We start from the raw sequence: 23370 nt of genomic DNA on the forward strand, positions 1-23370 counted from the left end.
ACTGGTGGCAAAACCCTTAAGGCAAAATGAGGTGTGAGTCTATTTCAGAGGTAGCAAGGAAGGGGGATGGAGAGGGACCCTGCCCCAATCCAGTCTAAGAAGGAAGAAGAGGCCTCAGGGAGAAGGTGGGTGAGGAAAGGAGGCGGAGCCCGTGCTGCAAGCAAGGGAAGGACAGCAGGGAGCTGGCTGGACCCGAGGTGGCCCTGGAGGAGAAGAGTGTTCCTCAACTTCAGGATGACAGAGGTTTGGGATTGTCTTTAGACTTCTCCCAGCTTCTACCACGTTATTCACAGCAAGAACATTCCCAAATGCGCTTCCCCAAAGCCCCAGGTCGGTTTCGTGCGCAGTCATAGAGCCTGCAGTATTTATGGGCTAGGCAGGTGCCCGGCACTTTATCTGCACCATCTCTGCTCTGACATCGTCCTAATCTTTGCAACCACCTTAGGGAGCAGGTCAACAGGATGTCTGTTTTCATAGAACAGGAAGCAGACTCAGACGGACATCTCAGGTGGGGCTGGGTCTCCAATCCAGGTGGGCCTGACTCTGAAGCCCAGGTACCTGAGTTACTCTGCTCTCTACACACTCCAAGTGCAAAAGGGAGAAGTCACGACCCCAGTTTGCTTCCTCCCATCTTTTCTGCTCGGGTGGGCCTTGAACCTAAGAGACACACTTTTCTTTTGAGAAACGACATCAGGAACAAAGCAAACGTCAGTTAGCGGTCTAGATACACATCTGTGGAAGAGTACAAACGAAACTACAGAGCAAGCGAAGGATTTCGGGATGGGCCCCGAGGCTTCTGACAAGTCATGTGACCATTTGCTTTGGTCAAATATGCACTTAAGCCAAAAGCTGATCCTCTAGATCCTCAAGGAAAGAATCTGGACTCACTCTGAGGTGCACACTCGACGGTGAAACAAACAGTGCTGCCTTCACCTGTCGAATGTTCAATCACATAACGTTTTGATCACACACTCAGAATCTAAGCTGAGGCAGCAGAGTGCAAGGTGCACCAGGGGAAATGGAAGGTCAAGGTGGCACCAGTGGACTCCAGACCCGCTCCACTCCCCCCTTTCACGCAAACTCCCCTTCTTCACCTGGAGGGAGCAACACACACCAAGACCAAAGGCAGGCCTGGCCTGTGACAAGCTTTGGCACCCTCCTGTGGCTGCCTCCAACCTTTGTCTCTGAGGATCTCCGTTAAAATAAATAAAAGAAAAATATGCAGACCCAGAAAAACACACAGACAAGGGAATCTGGACTATCTTTCTTGTTCTGTTTATTCGCCTCCTAAATAATGACTCGAACCCCTGCCAGGAAACACCCCTTTTCTGGAAAGCCACTTAGAATTTCTAGAATGTCAGCAAACTACTGGTATAAAACGAGCTTTAATCCTGGGGTTATGTGTCTTAATCTTCTTATCTGTGCAAAAAACACGGAAAGCATCTTGCCAACACAAATAACAGCATTAATACGTGGCAACTGCTTTAATCCTTCGACACCATCTCAGCCCTTCAAGTCATTTCTTTTCTCAGGAATTATTATAAACAGTTCTGTGCAGCAACATAAGGGTGAATTTGTCACTAATGTGTCAACTCTGTTCCCAAACTCATTCTTTGGTGAAGAATGACACTGACCTCAGCCATGCTGTTGCTAGGCGACGCCTCTCGATGTTCGAGTGCCGCATACTCAGTGGCCGCTCAGCCCACCCAGTGGAGGCTGGCACGCCCCTGAATTCTTTTTTGGTGTTCAAGTACATTTCTCCTCGGGCAACTCTCAACTGGTCTCACGGACATCACGGGGGGGCACAGTTTGGGGAGATGACGCTATCTTTTATGCACTTCTTTCTGGAATGCTCTTCATCCTGCCGTTACCTTCACCTACTGAAAGCCAAGGCAAATTTCAGTGCTTTCATCTTACTGCCGGACCCCTAGCCTTCCAACAACGCACGTCTGCTGAACGGCCTTTACTGGACCCGGTGGCAGGTGCCCCACACACCCAGTCTCATTTAATGTCATCACAACCCCCATGGCACAGATATTATTTATCATCCCTAATTTGCAAATCATGAAACAAAATCGAAAGGCCTTGGACAGACGGGTGCTTTGCCTAAAGTCACAAAGCTGGAAAGTGGAGAGGTGGGACCAGAACCCGAAGCCTGACTTTCCGAGTCGGGCGCCTCAAGTCGCCACTGACTCCCCTGGGCCAAGTCAGTGTGCCTTCTTCACTTCTACTGATCGGTCCTGCAGCCAAACCGTCCACCCCTGCCCCTCCCCCCAGACCAACCTGCTGGCGGAAGACCCTGCACTCTGGGCACCTCTGTGCCTTGAATCCAAGAGAAACCCCATAAACCTATTAAATAAATGACACAAAATCAGGAACTCGACCTAAGACTACTGAGAAATTCAGGGATCCAGCTTTGACAGCACTTTTCTATTCTGCCACTAGATGGCATGGCTCCCAGCACAGCTGAGGTGAGGTCGAAGTGGCTGAAGATCGGATAAAAGTTCCCGTAGAGACAACGGAAATCCCCTCACAGGAAGGAAATCTAAAAACTACAGAACTTCTGCTGAGGCTGCAGCCCATAAACTGATGAAATTTGGGAATGCAGGCTCTAGTTTTTGTGTGCATTCAAATCAGTCTCAATCACTTGGGCAAGTTAACTTTCTCTGTACACTGTCCTCATTTGCCCAACAGGTATGGTACCTACAGCCCAGGCAGTTGCAGGAAGGACTGAACGAAACGGTGCATATAAAGTGGTTGGGAAGCGGCTGGCATGCAATATGAATTCCTCACTGGCATTATTATATGGAGAAGACTGCAAATACTTTGATGCCACCTTAAAGCCTAGGTCTTGGATTCGAGGCGTGTCCCCAGCTCCCAGACCTCCAACCATGATAAATGCCTGACGTCTGAATGAGCGTTTGGCGCCTTCCAACAGCTCCCTGGGTGCCAGGACACCTCAAATGCTCAGTAGCTCAGAATCCCTCGAGCCCTTCTGAGCCCTTCTGAGGCGAGACCTGTTGGAGAGTCAACTGGCCAAGCCTTGTTCCCAGCAGCATGATTTACTGAGCACCTGCTATGTGCCAGGCACCAACCTCAGCACTGCAGACAAGATGAAAGGCAAAAGAGGTCACAGCTCTCCAGCGGGAAAAGAAAACGATCAAGCACTGAGTCATGAGAGATAATTCTGGAGATAGGGGCTGTAAGGAAGATAAAGCAAAGCAAGGGGTGGGAAAGAGCGAGTGGGTAAAGGGGACCGTAGGGTGAGCAGGTGGGTGGGGCCTCTGAGGTATCATCTGAAACTCAGATGTAAAGGAGTGAGCTGGATGCAGGCTGCACATCCTGGGCAGAGGGAACCCCAAGCATGCAAGTCCTGAGGGCAGAAAGGACCTGGAGGCCAGCACAGCTGAGAGTTCACACAGGGAAAGGTGGGAGCTGGGGGGTGCGGGTGCGGGTGGTGAAGAGTCTGGGTTTCTCCAGTCTAAAGGGAGGCCGGTGGAGGAGTCCAAGCAGGCAAGTGACACCATCTGGTTTATATTTTTAAAAGACCCGTCCTGGCAGTAGTGTGGATGAAATTCTTCCCCTTTTTGTATGTTAGAAAAGTCCTGTAATAAAATGCTGGCAAGATCATCCTGGGAGCGCTAAGAACAGATCGCAGGGATGCAGGAGTAGATGCAAGGGACCAGTGAGGAGCCTCTAGGAATCGTCCAGGTGAGAAGTGGCAGTGGCAATGGCGACTCAGGCTAGTCTTGTGGCCTTGGAGACGGGGCACAGTGGATGGTTGAGTATTTTGGAGACAGAGCCTACTGGTCCCTTAGGTGTGGGGACCGGGATGACTGTAACGAGGCTGTGAAGGCATGTCTTGCTCTCTCAGTGGCAGATGCTGGCAGCTGAAAGAACTCTTGCTCCTCTGACAAGGAGACCTGTCAGGGTGCCCCTGCTCTCAATGGCAGTGATGACAACTCACCCAGGCCCCACACTCTTAGACCCCCAGACGCCACTGCCCCCAGTGCTGCACAACAGCCTTTCTCTGAGCAGAGGGGAGCCTGTTTTCTCACTCTCACCCCCCCAGAAAGCCAGATTCTCAAGAACTGTTTTCCTCACTCCCGCGCTGCTGCTACTGCGACACAGGCATTAATCTGGGTCCCAAAAGCCCCAAGTTTCTGTGTGGCGAACCTGGGGGAGGTTAACTTAGCCAAGGCATTTTAAACTCACCGCCGAAGCAAGTCTTACCTTCTAAACATGTGCATGGAGTAACTACCACCTTCTCTGCAAGTTCTTATTTTCCTCTGATAGTGAGAGCAAATGTAGTGCCCCACGTGGGGCAATTTTGGGGAGGACAAGTGCCTATTAAGGTGACGGTACTGGTCCATTGGAAAGGATGACCATGGGCTCTTCGACTCAGTGGCTGGAGGGCGGCACACTGGCACCGGCCAGCTCTCTCTGCTCACACACCTTAGGCTTCAGCCCCTGATAGGAACGGCCTGGACCCAGAGCATCTATGAAGGCCCTTTCCAGCTCTGACATCCTGTCAGGTCCTTACTTTGATCTGAAAGGTCATGGAAAAAATGGTTCCTCTTTGTTAACAGGGTAGCGAGGTCCACGACGCCTACTTAGCTGCCAAAGGCCACAATGGAAAATGGTTGGGAAGGTGAGCCCTAAACTCTAGTTGGCAAATAATTTATTCCTGGATAGTTTTACTTACTCTTATAACCCAGGAGTTCTCACTAGTGGTGACTCTGTCCTTCCTGGGGACAATGGACAATGCCTGGAGACATTTTTGGTTATCATGATGGGAAGGAACTGCTAATGCCATCCAGCAAGTGGAGACCAGGGATGCTATTCGACATCCCATGGATCACAGGACGGTCCCCCAGTCACAAAGAATGACCCAATCCCAAAAGTCAACTGTGCCGAGGTTGAGAAACCCTGCATCAATTATTTAGAGAAAGACTGAGTTAAGTCCCTTAATTCCCATTACACACCAGCACACGTACCGAGGCGCCAGACAGTATGAACCAGGGTGAGGTACCTACCCCCACCCCCACTGAGTGTGTGAACATAAATATGTGCTGGACTAGGACTTTAATAGATCAGAGTCTCTTAGGGGGGTCAGTGAAATCCCCTAACCTGGGAAAGGTCTCGAATGGGGGTGAGTCTGCCCCCAAAGGGACATCTGATAATGTCTAGAGACATTTTTCCTCGTCATGACTGGGGGTAGGTGGGTGCCACTGGCATCACGTGGGTTGAAGTCAAGAATCCTGCTGAACACCCTATGACGCACGGAGTGGCCCCCACTGGCCCCACTCTCCATGATGCTGAGGTGCAGAGACACAGCTCTAACCTCAAAGAAGCTTTTTCTCTACCCAGGCATCTACTCAGAGGAGCAACAGCCAGTTATAACTGACATGTACCCACACAGGCGAGTGGCTCAATGACCCACGTTCCCGCACAATGACCTTTGAACTTGATTAGCATCATTCCCACTCCACAGATGCAGGAACTGAAGTCGAACAACTTGCCCAAGGTCCTGCGCAAGTGAGTGGCAGAAGCAAGACACAGAGGACAGTCAATCCAGGCGCTTCGACTGTGCCACAAGTGATCTGCCTGAGCCTGCTGTTCGGTCCCAGTTTAAAATTCCCCCGGGGCAGGAGAGACAGGGGAGAAACCCATGCGGATCTCCCAACAGGCACCACTCAGGCCCTTCTCACTGGGGCTCCACTATCATGCGCCAGCAGTTCTCAAACTTTTGGTCTCGGGACCCCTTTCCATACCTGTAAACTACTGAGGATCCTCAACAGCTTTTGTAAATGTGGGTATAGCTACTGATACTCACCACATTAAAAATGTCAAAGTATTAATTTATTTAGGATAATAAGTCAGTAAAGGTTTATCTGAATACTTTTTTTTATGAAAAAATAACAATTTTTGAAAAAATAAAAAACTAGTGAGAAAAGGGGCATTAGTTGACATTCTGACAACTCAGTCTAATGTCTGGCCTAACAGAAAACAGCTAGATTCTATTTGCTTGTGCATTCCATCCGTCGCTACTATAACCTCTGGGAAAAAACTCCACTGTCCATTCATGAGAGAATGAGAGTGAAAAGGGCAAATGATGTCTCTGTATTGTCATGAAAATAGATTTGAATTGCAGTCCCCTTGAACGGGTCTGGGGGACTCCCAGGGGCCCCTGGATCATCTTGGAGAACCACTGCCACATGCTGCTCTCCGAGTACTAGCACTCGAGGACACTGCGTCCTGAATCAACTGTGGACCGTCAGGAGGTTTCTGCTCAGGTTCTCTGGAGAAAAGCAGAGTGGGAAGAATGCTGCGTCTAAGAGGGGTACGACCGAGTGGAAACCCAAATGCCAACCCGGGTCAGGCAGGCACTGGAAAAGGAGGAAGTGGGCCCGGCCCCAAACCACTCAGCGGAGACTGTGGTGTCTGGGAGGGCACACAGTCTATCTCAAGGGCAGCAGCTGCCCTCAGTCCTGGCGAATCATACTGTGCAGGAACGCAGGCCGAGGCTGGCTTCCATTTTTCAAGAGAAATCAGAAACCAGGATTATTTTTTCCCCAGAAACCACAGAATTCTTAAGTTTTGGCTCCTAATTAAAAACAAAGAAAAACCTAAATGGGCCAAATTAAACACGTCTGCTTGCCCCTGAAGTAATTTCGCAACTTCCGCCTATGGCTTTCGACTCTGGCTTCATGTCGTAAAACATATGTGGGGCTTTTAAAAACTACAGATCCCCCTGGAGCTCCTGCAACAATCTGATGGTGCAGCCCAGGCATCAGTTTCTGTTTTCCTCCACACCTCCCCAAACAAGTGTGACACGCAACCTGGGTTAACATTCACAGTGAGTGCTATGCGACAGCAGCAAGTGCCAAGACGACCAAGCAAACTGTGCACACGCAGGGCTGTGTTCTGAGGCCCGGTGCTACGAAGTAGGAATGCACAGTCACACCGAACAGGACTCCATTGGACCACAGGGAGGTTACTGAGCAGAGGTGGCAAAAATAAATCCTGTTCAAATAAAACAAAGAACCCTGCTGCTTGCTGCCTACACTACCACCAGGTCCTGAATAGATAATGATGCAAACCCTTCTGCCTCTTGACTGCTTCAAAGTACCATGGAGAGCTACCGAGGCTCGGCCAAGTTCAATACCAGCTACCTCTGCCATCTGTCTTTCTCGTGTATATGAGAAAGACCCTCCTCAGGGCACTGGAATGAATCCCACTGATCCTGGAACGGCCCTCATCTCCCACACTACCCTAGACTACTCTCTGCCTGAATTCACTTACTAGGCCTGAATTCAGCTGGCACTTAAAACGCCCCCTTTGCCTACCCCAAACACTGTCCCTCCTCCAATCGCCATTCTAACCTCATCTAATTCCTACCGCCTCCAAGCACTCCAACTCCACTCTAGGTGCACACCAGATCCTGACTAGCCCTAACACCCGATGAGTGTGTGAGGGCGATAGGACCGCTGGGGTAATTCCATTTTCCAGTTAACTGAGAGGCAGGCTGAAGATGTGATTGAAAAGTTTTAAATTTGCAGAACTACAAGCTTTTCCATCTATATACAAGGTCCTGGGCAAAACTGAAAATTTCTTCAAAGTGTAGAAAGATTTTGCAGCCTCTGAGGTAGCATGACACCTCTCAGCTACTACCAGGCCTCATCTGCTATAGACGTGAGCGTCACATATACACGCTCTGATCTCAGGACAAATCCCAGAGTTAATGTTTATCATAACATCATGAAAAGTTTTAAAACGGTTGTTTCTCGCTTATCCTAAAAATTAAGTTTAGGGTAGGGAAATGGAGTGGTGAGAATCGAGTGAACTGAGGATTCCAACTGAGTTCTGGCTCCTCAATAACAATTCAGCTGCAACTCATCCTCTCAGGGATTAGATTTGTCAACAAGGTGAAAACTGTGAAAATCCGAACCATCCTTGAAAATCCCTGACACTTGGTCAGGCTACATCAGTGGTTCTCAACTGGGGCAACTGTGTCCTCCTGCCTCTCCAGACACTGGGCAATGTCTGCACACATTCCTGGTTGTCATAACTGGGGGAGTGGGGAGGGTGCTATTGGCATGCAGTGGGTTGGGACCAGGGAAGCTGATCAACATCCTACAATGCACAGGGCAGCCCCACGACAAAGAATGATCTGGTTCCAGATGTCTACAGTGCTGAGGCTAAGAACCCAGGGCCAGATGACTGCACACTGAAAGGCAGGACAGAAAACTAGGGAGGACTACTAGCCCAGCTCCCGCCAGCCTCCCATCACGGGCTCACCCCAGGGCCATCTCATGCGGTGGGGTAGATTCACCCATGCTATTCAGACTCTTTTCTCAACTCTTTCTCTGCTGAACACTTAAGCTACATGTGTCTACAACGTGAGTCCACTGTGGTGAGAACAGATACCACTTACTGTTCATTAATGTGTGTGGAGACAGGTGCTAATAACCTATATGCATTAATTCATCCAAAGCTCACAGCAACCACGAATTAGATATTATCATCATTCTTCCTATTTTACTGGTGAGAAAACTGAGGTTCAAAAGGATTAAGAATTTTCCCAAAGTCACTCGGAGAGTACAAGGCAGAGACGTAACAGAAATCCAGTTTCTAAGGCAAAGCCTGTGTCCCACAATCACTTTATATCGGTGGATCACAATGCTGGGTGGTTCTCCTCACCCCCTGCCCCGGGACATTTCGCGATGTCCAAAGATGTTTTTAGTTGTAACGCCCCCCGGGTGGGGTGCAGAGGAGACTGTGTACTACTGGCATCTTCTTTACCTTTATCAAGGTCAAAACACTGCCTTTAAATCCTGATGTCGGTCTACAAGGCAGAATAACTCCAGAGACAGGATTCATGAATTTGGGATGTATTAATAGCAAAGCGTCAAGCAGAAGAGAATATCCCAAGAAACACAAGTGTAAAACACACACACGCACTCCAGAGAAGCATTCCGACTGGACCTGAAAAGCCACGGACTACAGGACCACCAAGGAAGGGCTGTGGGAGTTGCAGTCACCTTCCCTGAAGTGCTCACCATCGCAGAGGGCCAACAAGATGCCCTACCGATACACCACTGGAAATGCTTTTCTGTGCACAAGCACAGCACTCCTAACCTGTCCCACTAGAACCAGTGGTTGTCAAGCCTGGATGCGTATCAGGGACACCTGTGCTGCTTTCTAGCTGTACAGATGCCCGGGGCCCACCCGATGCCTCACAGATGAAATGGCTGGGGTGTGGGGACCGAACACTGGTAGTTTTAAGAAAGCTCCTCCAGTGATCCTGATGCCCAGCCCAGGTAGCTGGCCACTGCCTCAGACTCACACAGAGGTGGCAATGGCCTGTAGAAGAGAGATAGGGGGTATGGGGATGGACCAGCTTAGGGTCCTAGTCTGGAAAGACAGAAGCCAAGAGACTGTCTAGAGCTTAAATAGCAAGAGAGAAAGAACACAGATGGGGCAGTAGAGACTTCAACATGCGCAGGCAAAGAAGTCTTAGTTTATGCAGTGGATAAGAAAGTGAACATCCAAGCCAAATCCAGAAACGGAGTTGAGAAACACATAATGACCACTTAAAGGATGGCAGGGATATGTGAGGAATAAAAAGCCACTGAGAGCTTATTTCCCGAGGACATGTATGCCAGAACTAGTGTCAGAAGCAAAGTACTAGGTGAGTGTGGCATTTATCAGGCAAAAACTTTCAGTATGAAACATTCCATTTTCTATTTTATACTTACTCGTTCAACTATGCCATTTACAATCGATCCCTCAAGTGTCAGTGTATGTGCTAAAAATGGTCATATATGTTAGAAATGGTATCTTCAGAAAATAGGAATCTGTAATTTTCCCTTTATGCTCAAAGGTATATCTCACAATGAAGTACCTCACTAATGAATTCATTCATTCATTCGACAAACGTCTCTTGGATACCTACTCTGTGCCAGGCACTGTTCTAGATATAAGGAATCCATCAGTGATCATGACAGATGGCATGTCTTGCCCGTATGGAGCTTATATTTTAATGGAAAGGTAAAACAAGTCCACCTAGCATGCCAGATGGTGAAAAAGCAGGGCGAAGGGAAAAGGGAATGTGGATATCATTTATACAGGTGGTCAGAGAAAGCCTCAATAATAAAGTGATATTGGAGTGAGAAACTGAAGGAGGTGAAGGAGTAGGCCAGGGGGATATCTGGGGGAAGACTGATGCAGGCAGAGGAACCAGCAAGTCCAAGGGCATTAGAGAGGGAGTATGTGGACCATTCAAGGGAAAACAGTGAGAAAGCCAGAGTTGGGGAGAGAGTGGTGGGAGAGGACAGTGAAGTATCAGGGGGCCACTCCTGCTTGTGGGTTGAGCAGTTGTTAGATGGCTCAAGGTAGAAAGGAAGCCCAAAGGGCGGCAGTATTTGTAGCGAGAAGTGGTCACCCTCTGGAAATATTAAGATAGAACGGACAGGATCTGCCGTGACATATGAGAGAGAGGAGTCAAGGGTGACTTCGAGGCTTTGGCCTGACTCAAATGATGGACTCGCCATTGACTACAATGCGGGAAAGGCTGTGGGACAGAAAGGTTTGGGGGGAAGATAAGGATTTTGTTTGGTCAGCCTATTAGACATCCAAATGGAGCTGTCAAATGGGAAGCTGGATATGAGTCTTGAAAGCAAGAAACTGAATGGACCAAAGACGTAAATACATAAAGTATGTCATATTCCCATTTGTCCAGTCACTCATCCGCCTTTAAATGAATCTTATAAATGGAAAGTCCAACTCTCTATGGGCTCCTTAATCTTATAAAAGACATAGGGCATAAAATGGTGTGGTGGTGGTGGTGGGGGGACGGGGTTCTGAAGCCAGACCTAGTTGATTAACATTCTTGCTCCTTACTAGCCGTATGACCTGCCTTGGACAAGTCACTTAATCGCTCTAACTCAGTTTCCTCTCCAAGAACAGGGGGCTACACTACCTGTTTTAAGGAGCTTTTGTGAGGAGTATTTATTACCCAAAATAATATACGGTGATTAAGATTTTGACCAGTACTTGGTACCATCCCAAATGCTCCATCAGGGTGAGCACTTATCATTAGTGCATCGTGCAGTTCAGTATGGAAACCTCAGGCCACTGACTGTTTCACAGCACGGAGCATGGTACAGCGAGTCGGGGCGAGGCAGGGAGGTAGGGCGCCTGCAGTTGTGCACCTAGAAACGGAGGGAGCTAAAAATAGGCCTCGGAGGTCCGGAAGCTACAGCGATAACACCACTGTTCATTTAAGCAGACATCGGCTTATGGAGCGCTTTCTCTGGGGGATTTGTAACTGTAACCTTGTCGAAAACGCTCAGGCGGGATGTCAGCGCTCCACAGAGGAGGGAGGCAGACAGACTGTCTCTCTCTGTGAGTGCAGGAAAAAAGGGCCAAAGAGAAGCCAGGGCTTTCAGCGGCCCGCATCCCGAGGCCGAGCCTGAATGCGGGGGAGACGAGGCGCGACTCTCAGGCTACCACGAAGGATCCAGGGGAACTGGCGGGAACTGGGGGCCGAGTTTGGGGTGGGGATGAAAACAGACCCGGCGTCCTCCGTCCCCGGAGTGGGGCAGGGCTGCGGAAGAGGAGAACCCCACAGGACTAGAGAGTGGGCTGGCCTGGCAGCCAGGCCGGGCAGGAGGGGAAACCCGGGTCCCCGAGGGGACAGGGAGGGAGCGTGGCGCGCTGGGCCCACCATCAGGCCCACAGGTCTATTTACACCCGAGGCCGACGCACCGGGGCCGCGCCTCCCACCCGCTTCAGCCCCAGGACCGGTCCGCCAGGCGGAAGGGTCTCGGGGCCGCGGCTCCAGCGGCCTCCCCGGCCCTCCGGCCAGACCGCGACAGGGTCGGGGCTGCAGCGAGTGATGGGCCGGGCCGGTGAGTCGGGCCTGAGGGGACGCAATAGGGGGCGTCTGCGGGGCCCGCTGAGCCTCTATCACGTAGCAAATGGGCCCTCAGCACCCCCGGGTACTCACCCCTCCGTCCTCTGGCCCCTGGACCTCCCACCGCCCATTCCCTGGCCGCCAGCCGGCCCCCGACAGCGCCTCCCCTACCTTCGTTCGCCAGGTCCGCCATTTTACTTCCTTAAGCCCTCCCACAAGGCCCCGCGCCGGCCCAGGCTCGCCTGCTTTCGGCCAGAAACCTGCGCGTGCGCACTTCCCAAGCCGACTCAGAGCGAGGCGGACAGCTCGCGCCTGCGCGCTGAGCCCGGTGCGGAGTCGCGCTCCAGATCGCCGTCCCCGCCCGGCCAAGCTCAGAGCACGCGCCTGCGCACTAACCGCCCCCACGTCTTTTTCCCGCCGATCTAGGGGGGGGGCGTGGACAGGGCAGGGCGCATGCGCAGTGGTCCTTGCGCGCCTCGCGGGTTACACAGAACCAAATTTATGTGAGGCGCCTCGGCGGGCGCTGCGGGTCGACGCCCGTGCTTTCTGCTAGTTTTCCGGGGGATCCCGGTGATGGGAGAGTGAGCCATCAGGGCGCTGCGATCGAGGCCTTCCTCTAGGTAAATCCCTGGGTCTTGGCAGAGGGGGGCTTTCCACACGTGCAGGCCCAAGGCCAGAGGGGGAGGACTGCTGGAGGGGTTTGGTGACCTGTCACCTCAGGCTTCAGTTTCCCTTTCTAAGGGGAAACTGGGCAGACACTTTCTTGAGGCCACAGGGAGAGGTAGGGGTGGTTGGGAGGAAGCAGAGGTCAGAGGTTAAACATCATTGGCCGAAGGGGTGTGTATCAGTGGAAGAGGGGCAAGGTTGTTGGCTGGGGGACCCAGCGCAAGGAACTTGATCTCCCTGAGCCACCAGAATGAGAGTTCCAGGATGGCCAGACCCCGATGATCTGAAGGGAACAGCGCCTGGCATGGAGCTGGACCTTGAGTTTCATCTGTAAAATGGGCTGATCAAGGCCACAGGCCGATGTGAGAATGTGGACACCCTGGACTCCTTCTCAGTTCACCTGCTCAGCTTGAGGGCTCTGCCTGTCGCCAAAATCCAGCACAGATCCACCCTTTCTCACCAGTTGGGCGGTCACCACCCTATGCCAGACCATCTTCGTTTTCTCCGGGAAGACTGGACGGCCTCCTCTCTGCTTTCCTTCCTTTCGTTCTTCCAGAGCTCCAGGCTCTGTTCCGCACACAGCAGCACGCAGAGGACTCCTTTAAAAATATAAATTAGATCGCAGGTACATCTTTCCTTAACACTTCCAAGGGGCTTTCCGCTGAACTGGAACGAATTCTAAACCTCTTATTTGGGCTTCTACAGCCCACAGTTCAGCCACCTGGTCTTTTCATCCTTGGAGCACGGCTTCCAGGCTCTTTTCAGCTCAGGACTTTTGAATTGGTTGATTCCTCTGCTTGGGACTTCGTGTCCTGTGTCTTCTCTAGGTCTGAGTCCTAGTTCCATGCCTCCTCCTCCAGAGATCTAAATGAGGAGGTCCAATAGCTTGTGGGCCACATCTGGCTGGCGAGCCAAGAATGGTTTCACATTTTTAATTGTTGGAAAAAAAGGAGATTAATATCTCATGACATGTTAAAGTTATATGAAATTTCAATTGCAACATCTATAAATCAAGTTTTGTTAGAACAGCTACACTTAACACATTTACATATTGTCTATGGCTGCTTTCCAGCTGCTGCAGCAGAGCTCGGTCCTTTTAACAGACACTGTCTGGCCAACAGCACTTAAAATATTTACTGTTGGGGTCTTTATAAAAGTTTGCCAACCTCTAATCCAGGACACATGTATCTACAGTGTTGTCCCATACAGAACCGTGCGACCAATGGGGTGTGGTAAATGTCTGACCACTGCTTCTCTGGGGTAGAATGTGTGTGCAGGTGGGCATGTGTATATATGTGTTTATATGTGTATAGTTTATTGTAAATTATTATTACTGATATTTTCCTATCACTTTCTTAAATCTAGAAGACAATAAAACGATAAATTGAACCATGGCTTGTAATGCCGATTTTCTTGGTAGAAATAGTTCACGGCTGACTTCAAGCTTGTAATGTGAAAGTCACTCAGCTCAGAGTTGGGAAGAGATGCATAGTAGTGTGGCAGCCTGACCCTGCCTGACCATCCCCTGCTCTAACAAGTTAATTCCTGATTGCTCCCTCGCCTCCAGGACTCTCTGGGTTGGCAACCCATCAATGGTCTCCTTAAGTTCTCCTTCTTTATATTGAAATATCTGTAGCTGTGTAGGCACGTGAAAGTACGAGACTGTATAAAACTCCCCGTTATGTTACAATCGGGGCTCAGCCTTTGAATGACAATCCGCTGAGCCGGTGCCGGCATCAATAAATGCTCTTCCTGCTTATAGCCTCAGTAACCCGTCTCTCTGTTCGAGAATCCTGCAACATTTCTGGGGGTTCGTCCAGGATCTGGAGACTGCGGTTTTTCGCCTCCCTCATCTTCGGGGTCTGGACCCCAGAACACTGGGAAAAGCAGACTTCACCTGGCACACCAGCAGACCTGTTGTCTGTAGGAGAAGACGATTCTTCCAGCGGACTGGAGTGGTGGCCCCAAGAACACAACGGAATCTGGAGAGGCGCAGGAACCAGCCCAGGAGCACCGCCCGATTGAGTGGTAAGGACCCGGGTCCCAGGAACAGCCTGTTCATTAGAGTACAGAAGTGGAGCGTGATCAACATCTGTTAGAGGAAACCGCGACCTCTCAGGTATATAGGGAGGAGGGTGGAGTGTGTTTGGTGTGTGCTTGTGTGTGACTGAAATGTGGCCTTGCTACGAAGCGAGAGTTGAGCCCCTATATGCATGTCCGTGGCGAACCTCATACAGCTTAGGGTGGTGTCACTGGATCTCCGTGAGGAGTCTACTCCAGTGATCCGAGTCAGGGGTTTATACCGACCCACCAATGGCTAAGAGGCGCCTGAAAGGTCCCCGTGAGGGGAGCGGCCGGAGACCGGCAAAGTGAATGAGTGCGTGTGTGACATCGACGGGTGGAAAACAGAGTAAACAGACACTTTTAGGTGTTTGCTTAAGAATTTCAAAAAGGGTTCTTCAGGAGATTATGGAGTCAAACTCACTCCACAGAAACTCCGCACCTTTTGTGAGATCGACTGGCCCTCCTTTGGTGCTGGGTGGCCAGCAGAAGGGTTTCTCAATAGGGAAATCATTGCAAAGGTCTCTCAAGTCATTACCAGTCAACCTGGCCACCCAGACCAATTCCCTTATATCAGTTCTTGGGAGGCGATAGTTCACACCCGACCCCCTTGGTTGAGAGTCACCTAGAGGAGAACTGTAGGGTCCTCCTAGCCCGAGCCTTAGCACCCTCCTGAGGTCAGTTGAAGAAAAAGATGCCTGTGTTGTCAGCAAATCGAGAAGATGCAGAAGGGGTCCCACTGCCTTATGCACACATTCATCCGCCCCTTCTGAAGGCTCCCAAACAGCCGACTTCTCCTTCTGAGCCGTCCACCCTGGACCTTTCGACTTCTCTTGAGACCCCATCCACGCCAGCCTCCATCGACTTGCCACCACCTCCTGCCTTGACCCCCTACAGCCCCGTTGGAGTCCGGCCCAAGGTGTCTCCAGTCAGGGGGGAAGCACTTCTGTTGCCCTTGTGGCAAACCTGAGGCCCCATCTATTACGATCAGGACGGTCAGATTCAGGGAGGCTGGCGCACCTTCACCTATCAACCCTTCCCCACTACTGATCTCTTGAAGTAGAGGAATCATCCCCCCTCTTTCATTGAGAAGACTCAGGGCACGATTGACCTCCTCCAATCGATCATCCAGACTCACAAACCCACTTGGCTGATGCCAATGACTCTTCCTGACCCTCTTCAATACTGAAGAGCGCCTGCGCGTCTCCTAGGCTGCCTCGAAATAACTAGCGAAACATGACCTGGAAGGAACCGTGAACGTGCAAACCTACACCCAGAATCAGTTTCCTGCGGGGGACCCCCAGTGGGAACCTAATGATGACAGGGGACTTCAGATGCTAGAATGATACCAGGAGGCTCTCATAGGTGGTCTAAAGGAAGATGGGAAGATGGCCATGGATAAGAGCAAGACTTCAGAGGTCCTCCAGGGACCAGAAGAGAGTCCAAGCCAGTTCTTTGAGAAGCTTTGTGAGGCATTCTGCCTCTACACCCACTTTGACCCAGAAGCCGCGGAAAACCGGAGGATGGTCAATGTGGCATTTGTCGGGCAGGCCCAAGGAGACATTCGGCGCAAACTGCAAAAACTGGAAGGCTTGTCCGGCATGAACGTCAGCCAACTCCTTGAAGTCATGACTAAGGTCTTCATCCATTGAGACCAAGAGGCTCGCTGAGAGGCTGACCGAAAGATGAAGAAGAAAGTCGATCTACTTGTGGCTGCACTGGTAGAGCCGTCCAGACCCCCTAGAAGAAGTGCCCCATGAGGTTGGGGACAAAACCAGCAGAGAAGTCAGCCATGAAAATGAGACTGGGAAAAGACCACTGTGCATACTGCCACCAGCGAGGCCACTGGAAAAACGAATGTCCCCAACAACCGGGTGAGCCATCAGCGGCTCCTGGCCCCCGAAGACATGGCCAAGTCGTACAAGGGCGCTATTAGCCGACTTGCCCATCACCAGATTCTTCTAGTGATGTTGGCCTTGCCACCCTGGAAGCGTTCAGAGATGACTAGACCAGACCGGGCTCCATTCTGCTAGGCCCCAAGGAGCCTATGGTCCAAATGAAAGTCAGGGGCCGACTTCTTGACTTTATGGTTGACGCCGGAGCTGAACACTCAGTGTAACTCAGCCCATGGGCCCCCTTTCTCAAAGACAAGCTACCATTATGGGAGCCACTGGGGGATGAGTCCTTCTCCTCGCAGCCCCGCCAGTGCAACCTAGGAGGACGAGAAGTCGTCCATGAGTTCCTATATCTGCCGACTGCCCGTGGCACTGATGGGACGAGAACTTTTAGGAAAACTCCAGGCTCAGATTACCTTTGACTCACGTGGCCAAGCAGCCCTAACCCTGGGGAGGCCAGAAGCAAGGATCAGGTCGCTCACGGTTCCCTGAGAAGAGTGGCACCTGTATAGTCTCATAAGAGGGTCCCAACAGGAACCCGAGCTCCCCTTCAAAGCGCCCGGAGTGCGGGCTGAAGACAGCCCTCCAGGACTGGCCCAACATAGTCCTCCAGTGGTGATGGCATTAAAACCAGGAGTTGAGTCAGCCCGCTAGAAACAGTATTTCATCCCCCATAAGGCACAAGTGGTGTCCAAAAGCGTTTAGAGAGACTTCTGAAGTATGGAATTCTCTGTCTCTGCCAGTTGTCCTGGACTATGCCTCTCCTATTGGTTCAGAAGCTAGGGACCGATGAATACTGGCCGGTCCAAGATTTACGAGCAGTCAACCAGGCAACGGTCACCCTGCACCCTGTTGTCCCCAACTTAAATACCCTCCTAGGCCTCATCCCTGCTGAGGCTGCCTATTTCACCTGTCTGGACCTCCAGGATGCTTTCTTCTGCATCCGCTTGGCTCCTCAGAGTCAGCGAATCTTTGCCTTCCAATGAGAAAGCCCTGAAAGCGGAGACAAGGGCCAGTTGGCATGGACATGACTGCCCGAGGGGTCCCAAAACTCCCCAAACATCTTTTGGACCGCTCTAGCCTCGGATTTAAAAGCCTTGCTGGCAGAACTACATAGCCGTATGATACTCCATATGTGGATGACCGCCTCTTAGCAGGAAACACCTATGAGGAATGCGTGGAAGGAACACATCTACTCAGTCTCCTCTGGGAAGCAGGTCACAAGGTCTTTAAAAGAAAGGCTCAAATCTGTCAAGAAAGAGTCAAATACTTCGGCTTCCACCTGTTGCAGGGACAACGCCAACTCGGCCCAGGAAGGAAAAAAACAGTCTGCTCGATTCCCATCCCTACCACCTGATGACAAGTCTGCAAATCCCTCGGAGCAGCTGGCTTCTGCAGAATCTGGATACCTAATTTCTCCATCCTGGCCAAACCCCTCTGTGAAGCCACAAACGGGGGAGAATGGGAGCCCCTCCTCTGGGAATCTACACACCAGAAGGCCTTTGAAGAAATCAAACGGGCACTCGCACCCCCAGACTAGGACTCCCAGACTTAACCAAATCTCTCTGTACGTACACGAGCGCATGGGCGTCACAGTAGGGGGTCTTAACCCAACTGCTAGGATCTTGGCACTGTCCCGTGGCTTTTTTCTCCAAACAGCTTGACTCTGTCGCCCAGGGCTGGCCACCCTGCTTGTGAGCACTCTCAGCCATGGCCCTCCTTGTGTCAGAGGCCAACAAACTGACTATGGGGCAAGAACTGACGGTTCGAGTACCACATTCAGTAGTAACATGACTGGAGTACAAGGGACAATATTGGCTAACTAAAGCCCGGATGGTCAGACACCAAGGAATGCTGTGCGAGAATCCACGCCTCCGCCTACAGGTAGTACGAACCTTGAATCCAGCCACTTTGCTACCCGTTGGGCCCGGCCAGCCAGACCACGATTGCATCGAAGTCATGGATGAAGTGTTTTCCAGCCGACCTGACTTGACGGACCAGCCCCTCAAAGACCCTGATGTAGAATATTACAGCGATGGTACCAGCTTTGTGAGGGGAGGAGAATGTCTTGCAGGATATGCTGTGCTGACCCTACATTCCACCACTGAGGCAAAACCTCTGCCAAGGGGAACCTCAGCACAAAAGGCAGAGCTCATCACCTTGACCCACACCCTTCAGCTGGCAGTAGGAGTGTGTCCTAACATATATACTCACTCTGAGTATGTGTTCACCACTCACTGTGTACACGGAGCCCTGTACAATGAGGAGAGTGTAATCAGTTCAGGGGGAAAAGACATAAAATACGGAAAGGAAATTCTAGAACTCGTAAATGCTTTATGGGCCCCCAAGAAAGGAGCAGTCAGGCACTGCAGAGAACATCAAAAAGGAGACACCATAACGGCCCGGGGCAACCGCAGGGCAGACCATGTTGCCAAACCGGCAGCGGCCGAGGAGATGGCCAGCCCTACGGCTCTAGCTGCTTCCATCTTTCCTAGTCCCTTAGCCGAATGGGACCCCAAGTACTCGCCTCAAGAAGAAGCCTGGTTTAAGACTGAAGAGGGGAGCCTTCTCCCCAGTGGATGGTAGAAGTTCAGGGACAGGTGAATGGCGGTTCCCAGGACCCTCGCCCCAGCTTTTGTCAAGAAGTTTCACCAAAGGACTCACCTCAGTCGCACTGCCCTAGAAACCACTCTGGGCCGGTACTGCTCCGTCCCCCGGCTCTCTAGCATCTCCCGAGCGGGGTGTGAATGGTGCGAAGGCTGTGCCCACAACAACCCCAGGCAAGGGCCGTGTGCCCCACCGGGGGTCCAAAGTGTCGGTGGCACCCCCCCTGAGGACTCCAAGTAGACTTCACTGAAATGCCTCGATCACGGGGCCTCTGGGATCTCTTGGTCTTTGTATGCACCTATTCCGGTCAGGTAGAGGCTTACCCCACCTGGACCGAGAAGGCTCGAGAAGCAGCCAGACTACTCTTCCGAGAAATTGTTCCACGATTTGGCCTACCAATTACCACTGGCTCGGATAACGGGCCAGCCCTGGTAGCAGAAATAGTGCAGCTACTGGCCAAGAATTTAAATATTAAGCAGAAATTGTGTACCACCCATCAACCACAGAGTTCAGGACAAATGGAACACATGAATAGGACCCTTAGGACTCAGCAAACTATGTCAGGAGACACATCTACATTGGGACGAAGTCCTCCCCATGGCACTATTAAGAAGCGAGTCAGCCCCAACCAAGAAGACTGAGTTCTCCTCCTACGAGATCCTGTATGGGCGGCCACCGCCACTCATCAAGGGACTACGAGGAGACCTCAAGGAAATAGGCGACTTGACTCTGAGACAACAGCTTCAGGCGCTAGGGACCACCTTCCAGACCTCAACCAATGGGTTAGGGAAAGGCTCCCTGTCAGTTTAACCACTGAGTTCGTCCTTCAAGCCAGGAGATTGGGTAAAAGCGTGGGACATTCAGCCCCTAAAGCCCCTGTGGAGAGGCCCCTTTACTGTCATTTTGTCTACCCGCACTGCAGTTAAGGTCGCTGAAATAACACCCTGGATCCATCACAGCAGACTAAACCAACAGCTGCAGAGTGAGAGTGAGTTCCAGACTCTTCTGGGCCCCTCGAGGGCACCCTCCGGAAGAAAACACCGACTGCGCCTACAGACCAAGGGGAGACGTCGGCCCCACTTTGGTCACACCGGAAGCTGACCAGTCTCCGCGGCAGAAGCCTGAGGACGACGTCCCGTGAGGATGGCAGCCCTGAAGACTCTTTTCCTTCTCCTCCTCTGCCACGTGTGTGGCACCAGTCTGCCCCCTTCTTCTTCCCCTTGTACCCATTGCATGCGAAGGTTCAGGGTGGGGTCCAACACTGCCACCGGCTTCACTTCCGTTACCGGCCTACCCGGAGGCTGTGCCCTAAACGCCACGCTCTGCGCTCACTGGGGATTCCGGTACTGGATGGGGTACATAAAGGTTAGATCCGAGAGCGGCCAATCCTGCCAAGAGCCTGAAAAATTAGGGGAAACTTGGGCGTGTTGGCGGTGGACCTCAAGCGGGGGAAATGTCCATAACCACGCAGAGGGGCCAGCAGTCGGAGAAATTGTCCAATGGCTGCGTAATCCAACCACACCTGAGCCTACACCGTCTCCTGGGCCCTAGAGCCCACAAATATATGATCAGCTAAAGGCTGCCTTGGGCCCAAACCTAGACCCCCCGATCCTGCGGAAGAACCTCTTTGGAGGCTGATGCTCCACTTTCGGTGGCTTTAATACTTTAGTTGGGGTGTACCCCTCCCCCTTGGTACCTGCTTCCGCCCCCCACCCACGTGCCTGTTGCCTCTTATTATCCAGTCAACCACCTCCCTCTTAGAGGCTGTAGTAGAAAGAAAAACGCAGCAAAAGCCCTCTTTGCTGTGGAGGTAGCAGCCTCTAAACCAAAAATTAGAAGGAGATGACGCTCTCTGACCCCGTCCTGGGTCTGAGCATCAAAGGGGAATGTGGCAGCCTGACCCTGCCTGGCCATTTCCTGCTCCAACGAGTTTGTTCCTGATTGTCCCCTGCTGCACCCCTGCCCCCCCAAGACTCTCCGGCTTGGCAACCAATCAATGTTCTTATGTTCTCCTTCCTTATGTGAAATATCTGTAGCTGTGTAGGGGAGCGGAAGTACGAGACCGTAAAACTGCCCGCCATGTTACAATCGAGCCTCAGCCTTTGGATGAGAATCCGCTGAGCCGGTGCCGGCATCAATAAACGCTCTTCCTGCTTATAACGCCGGTGTCTCATCACTGTTTGAGAACCCCGCAGCAGCAGCACAGTAGGTGTTTTCCTAGAGCTTGCTGCTGCTTGGTGGTCCCCAAACCAGCAGCATCCATGTCACCTGGAAGCTTGTTAGAAATACAGAATCCTGAGTTAGAATCTGTATTTTAATGAGCGACCCAGGGTCTTCTTATGCACCCTAGATCTTGGGGTGTACTGTTCAGGAACTCTTAAATGAACTTTTATTTTTTGATGGAGTGGGGTATATTTAATAATATTAAAAATTTCCCCCAACTTTATTTAATAGACACTTGGGTTCCGCTACTCTGGATTTTGCCACCGGGCTAGAGGTATAGGCCACAGGCCTTGAGTTAGAAATTCTCCAGGAACAGCTAGAATGTCAGTGCTGGAGAGGCCCCTGGGGGTTCTCAAGTCCATCTCGTGGCCCTCAGTGTGTAGACTTAGATTTCCTCATGTCTAGCTGGTTGGTTTCATTGTAGCCCTTATATTTCATGACCTTTGATGGACTTAATACTTTTCTTTCTCTGCCTTTGTATTGGTTGAAATTTACATTAACTAGATACTGTGTATCCCCATTTAAAATGGAAAACCACACAAAAAAATAGAAAACCACAAAGCCATGAATAGATCATTGTAAACAAAGAGAAAAACAAAACAAGGTTTTAAAATTCTGGGTAGATACTGTTATCCGCCAAGGCGCCAAGGCGCTGAGCCCCTGCCTGCCTTTTCTTTGATGTGAAGAGAGATTAGCAAAGTATTAGGGAGGATTAAAGGTGTGTTATCACTCATCCGAACTTTCTCCTGGATGAGAGGAGGAGGCGTGAAAGAGAACTGAAAATGGCCTAAGTGTAACCCATGTGATTTGGTGTCATTTAATGCCATGTCTACATGTCCCCTAAAGTCATTTCATACACCACGTTTATCCCACACTTTGGGAAACTCCCAGCAACATGTCATCGCTTGCTAAATATAACACGCTGTGGTTTTTCAAGGCGTGTGAGAGATGCTAACCTGTCAGCCGACAGGCCAGCTGAATTTCCACCAGTTTCACAATTATCGAGAGTGCTGGTGGCTGCTACCTTGGTGCCCCTTGGGCATACCTTTGCTTTCTTTATCAGGTTTCCTCCAACAAATTAACGTCAATATTTATTAAAAAATCTGTTGATCACCTGTGGTGATTTTAAAATCTGGCCCCAAATTCTTTAACCGTCCTCCCAACAAGAGGTGAGGTCTCTGCCCTTCCCGTGGATAGGGTTGAGCTTGTTAACCGGCCCATCGACGGAGTCCAGCAGAAATGACTCTAACAAGGCGAGGTCATACCAGGGACGGAGGATGTAACTTCCACCTGCTTTGCTGGAACATTCGCTCTTAAAGCCTTCAGCTACCATGCAAGCAGTCCCACCGCCATGCTGTAAGGAAGCTGAAACAGACCACAAATCCAGCCATGAGAGAAATCACATGGGGGCTGCTGTTATGGCTCACGAAGTTGGATACATGTAAACATAGATCCAGCAGACCTCCTACTAATCAGGCCCTGCTTTGCACGTTGGGGCCCAGGAAATGAGACGGCCTTCCGGGGCTTTGCATTCTTCTGTGGGGAGACTGCCAATAGGTAAGCAAACTAATTTGAGATAGTGACTAGTGCTACAAAGAAAATAAAACAGCATATTGTGACAGTGACAGAAAGGGGATACTTTAGATTTGTCGGTCAGGGCGACATTTTAGTAGACGATCTGTACGAGAAACATTCTAGACACAACAGTGAGTGCAAAGGTCCTGGGGCAGGAACCAGGTTGGCGAGCTGGAGGAGCAGTCGGGAGTCTGGTGTGGCCAGGGCAGAGTGAGGAGGCGAGGTCAAGGACGAGAGGGCAGGGCCTCGTAAGCCATGGTGAGGAGTTTGGAGTTTTTCCTAGTACAAGGATTGGAAGTGAGAGATGGAGGGATCCAAATGGTTTACTGCTGATCGGCCCCTCTGCTGCCTGCTTTCTCCTTGGCTCACCAGGAGACAAGTCCGAGGTTCGCCTGAGCCTGGGCTCAGCTCTGAGAACTGAGC

General features: G+C 51.2%; 1 protein-coding gene and 2 long non-coding RNA genes across 12 annotated transcripts in view; 1 reads left to right on the plus strand and 2 right to left on the minus strand.

Annotated features, from left to right (window-relative positions):
* The window catches only part of RANBP3 (RAN binding protein 3), a 52844-nt gene extending 40596 nt beyond the window's left edge, over positions 1-12248 (minus strand). For 4 of the 9 annotated variants that reach the window (XM_039878477.1, XM_039878479.1, XM_039878476.1 and 1 more), the window contains exon 1: positions 12092-12246. In XM_039878477.1, the coding sequence (XP_039734411.1) occupies positions 12092-12113 (22 nt within the window). In that variant the 5' untranslated portion in view covers positions 12114-12246. Of the gene's footprint in view, positions 1-12091 lie in introns of all 9 variants that reach the window. The other 5 variants (XM_039878474.1, XM_039878472.1, XM_039878480.1 and 2 more) reach the window with 3 other exon arrangements.
* LOC120615436 (uncharacterized) lies at positions 1255-10592 on the minus strand. The gene is made up of 2 exons (XR_005656273.1): positions 2284-10592; positions 1255-1880 (listed from the first exon to the last, which is right to left on the minus strand). It is a non-coding gene; the product is annotated as an uncharacterized LOC120615436 (long non-coding RNA).
* A 113-nt stretch (positions 12249-12361) lies between the features above and the next one.
* On the plus strand, positions 12362-21309 carry LOC120615434 (uncharacterized). 2 transcript variants are annotated; one of them, XR_005656271.1, is made up of 3 exons: positions 12362-12540; positions 14349-14705; positions 15423-21309. It is a non-coding gene; the product is annotated as an uncharacterized LOC120615434 (long non-coding RNA). The 2 variants fall into 2 exon arrangements; XR_005656270.1 differs by having other exon boundaries at positions 12366-12540; positions 14349-14614; positions 20072-21309.
* The last annotated feature ends 2061 nt before the right edge of the window (positions 21310-23370 follow it).

Source organism: Pteropus medius, unplaced genomic scaffold (assembly GCF_902729225.1).
Source record: "Pteropus medius unplaced genomic scaffold, Ma_sr-lr_union100, whole genome shotgun sequence".
NCBI lineage: Eukaryota > Metazoa > Chordata > Mammalia > Chiroptera > Pteropodidae > Pteropus > Pteropus medius.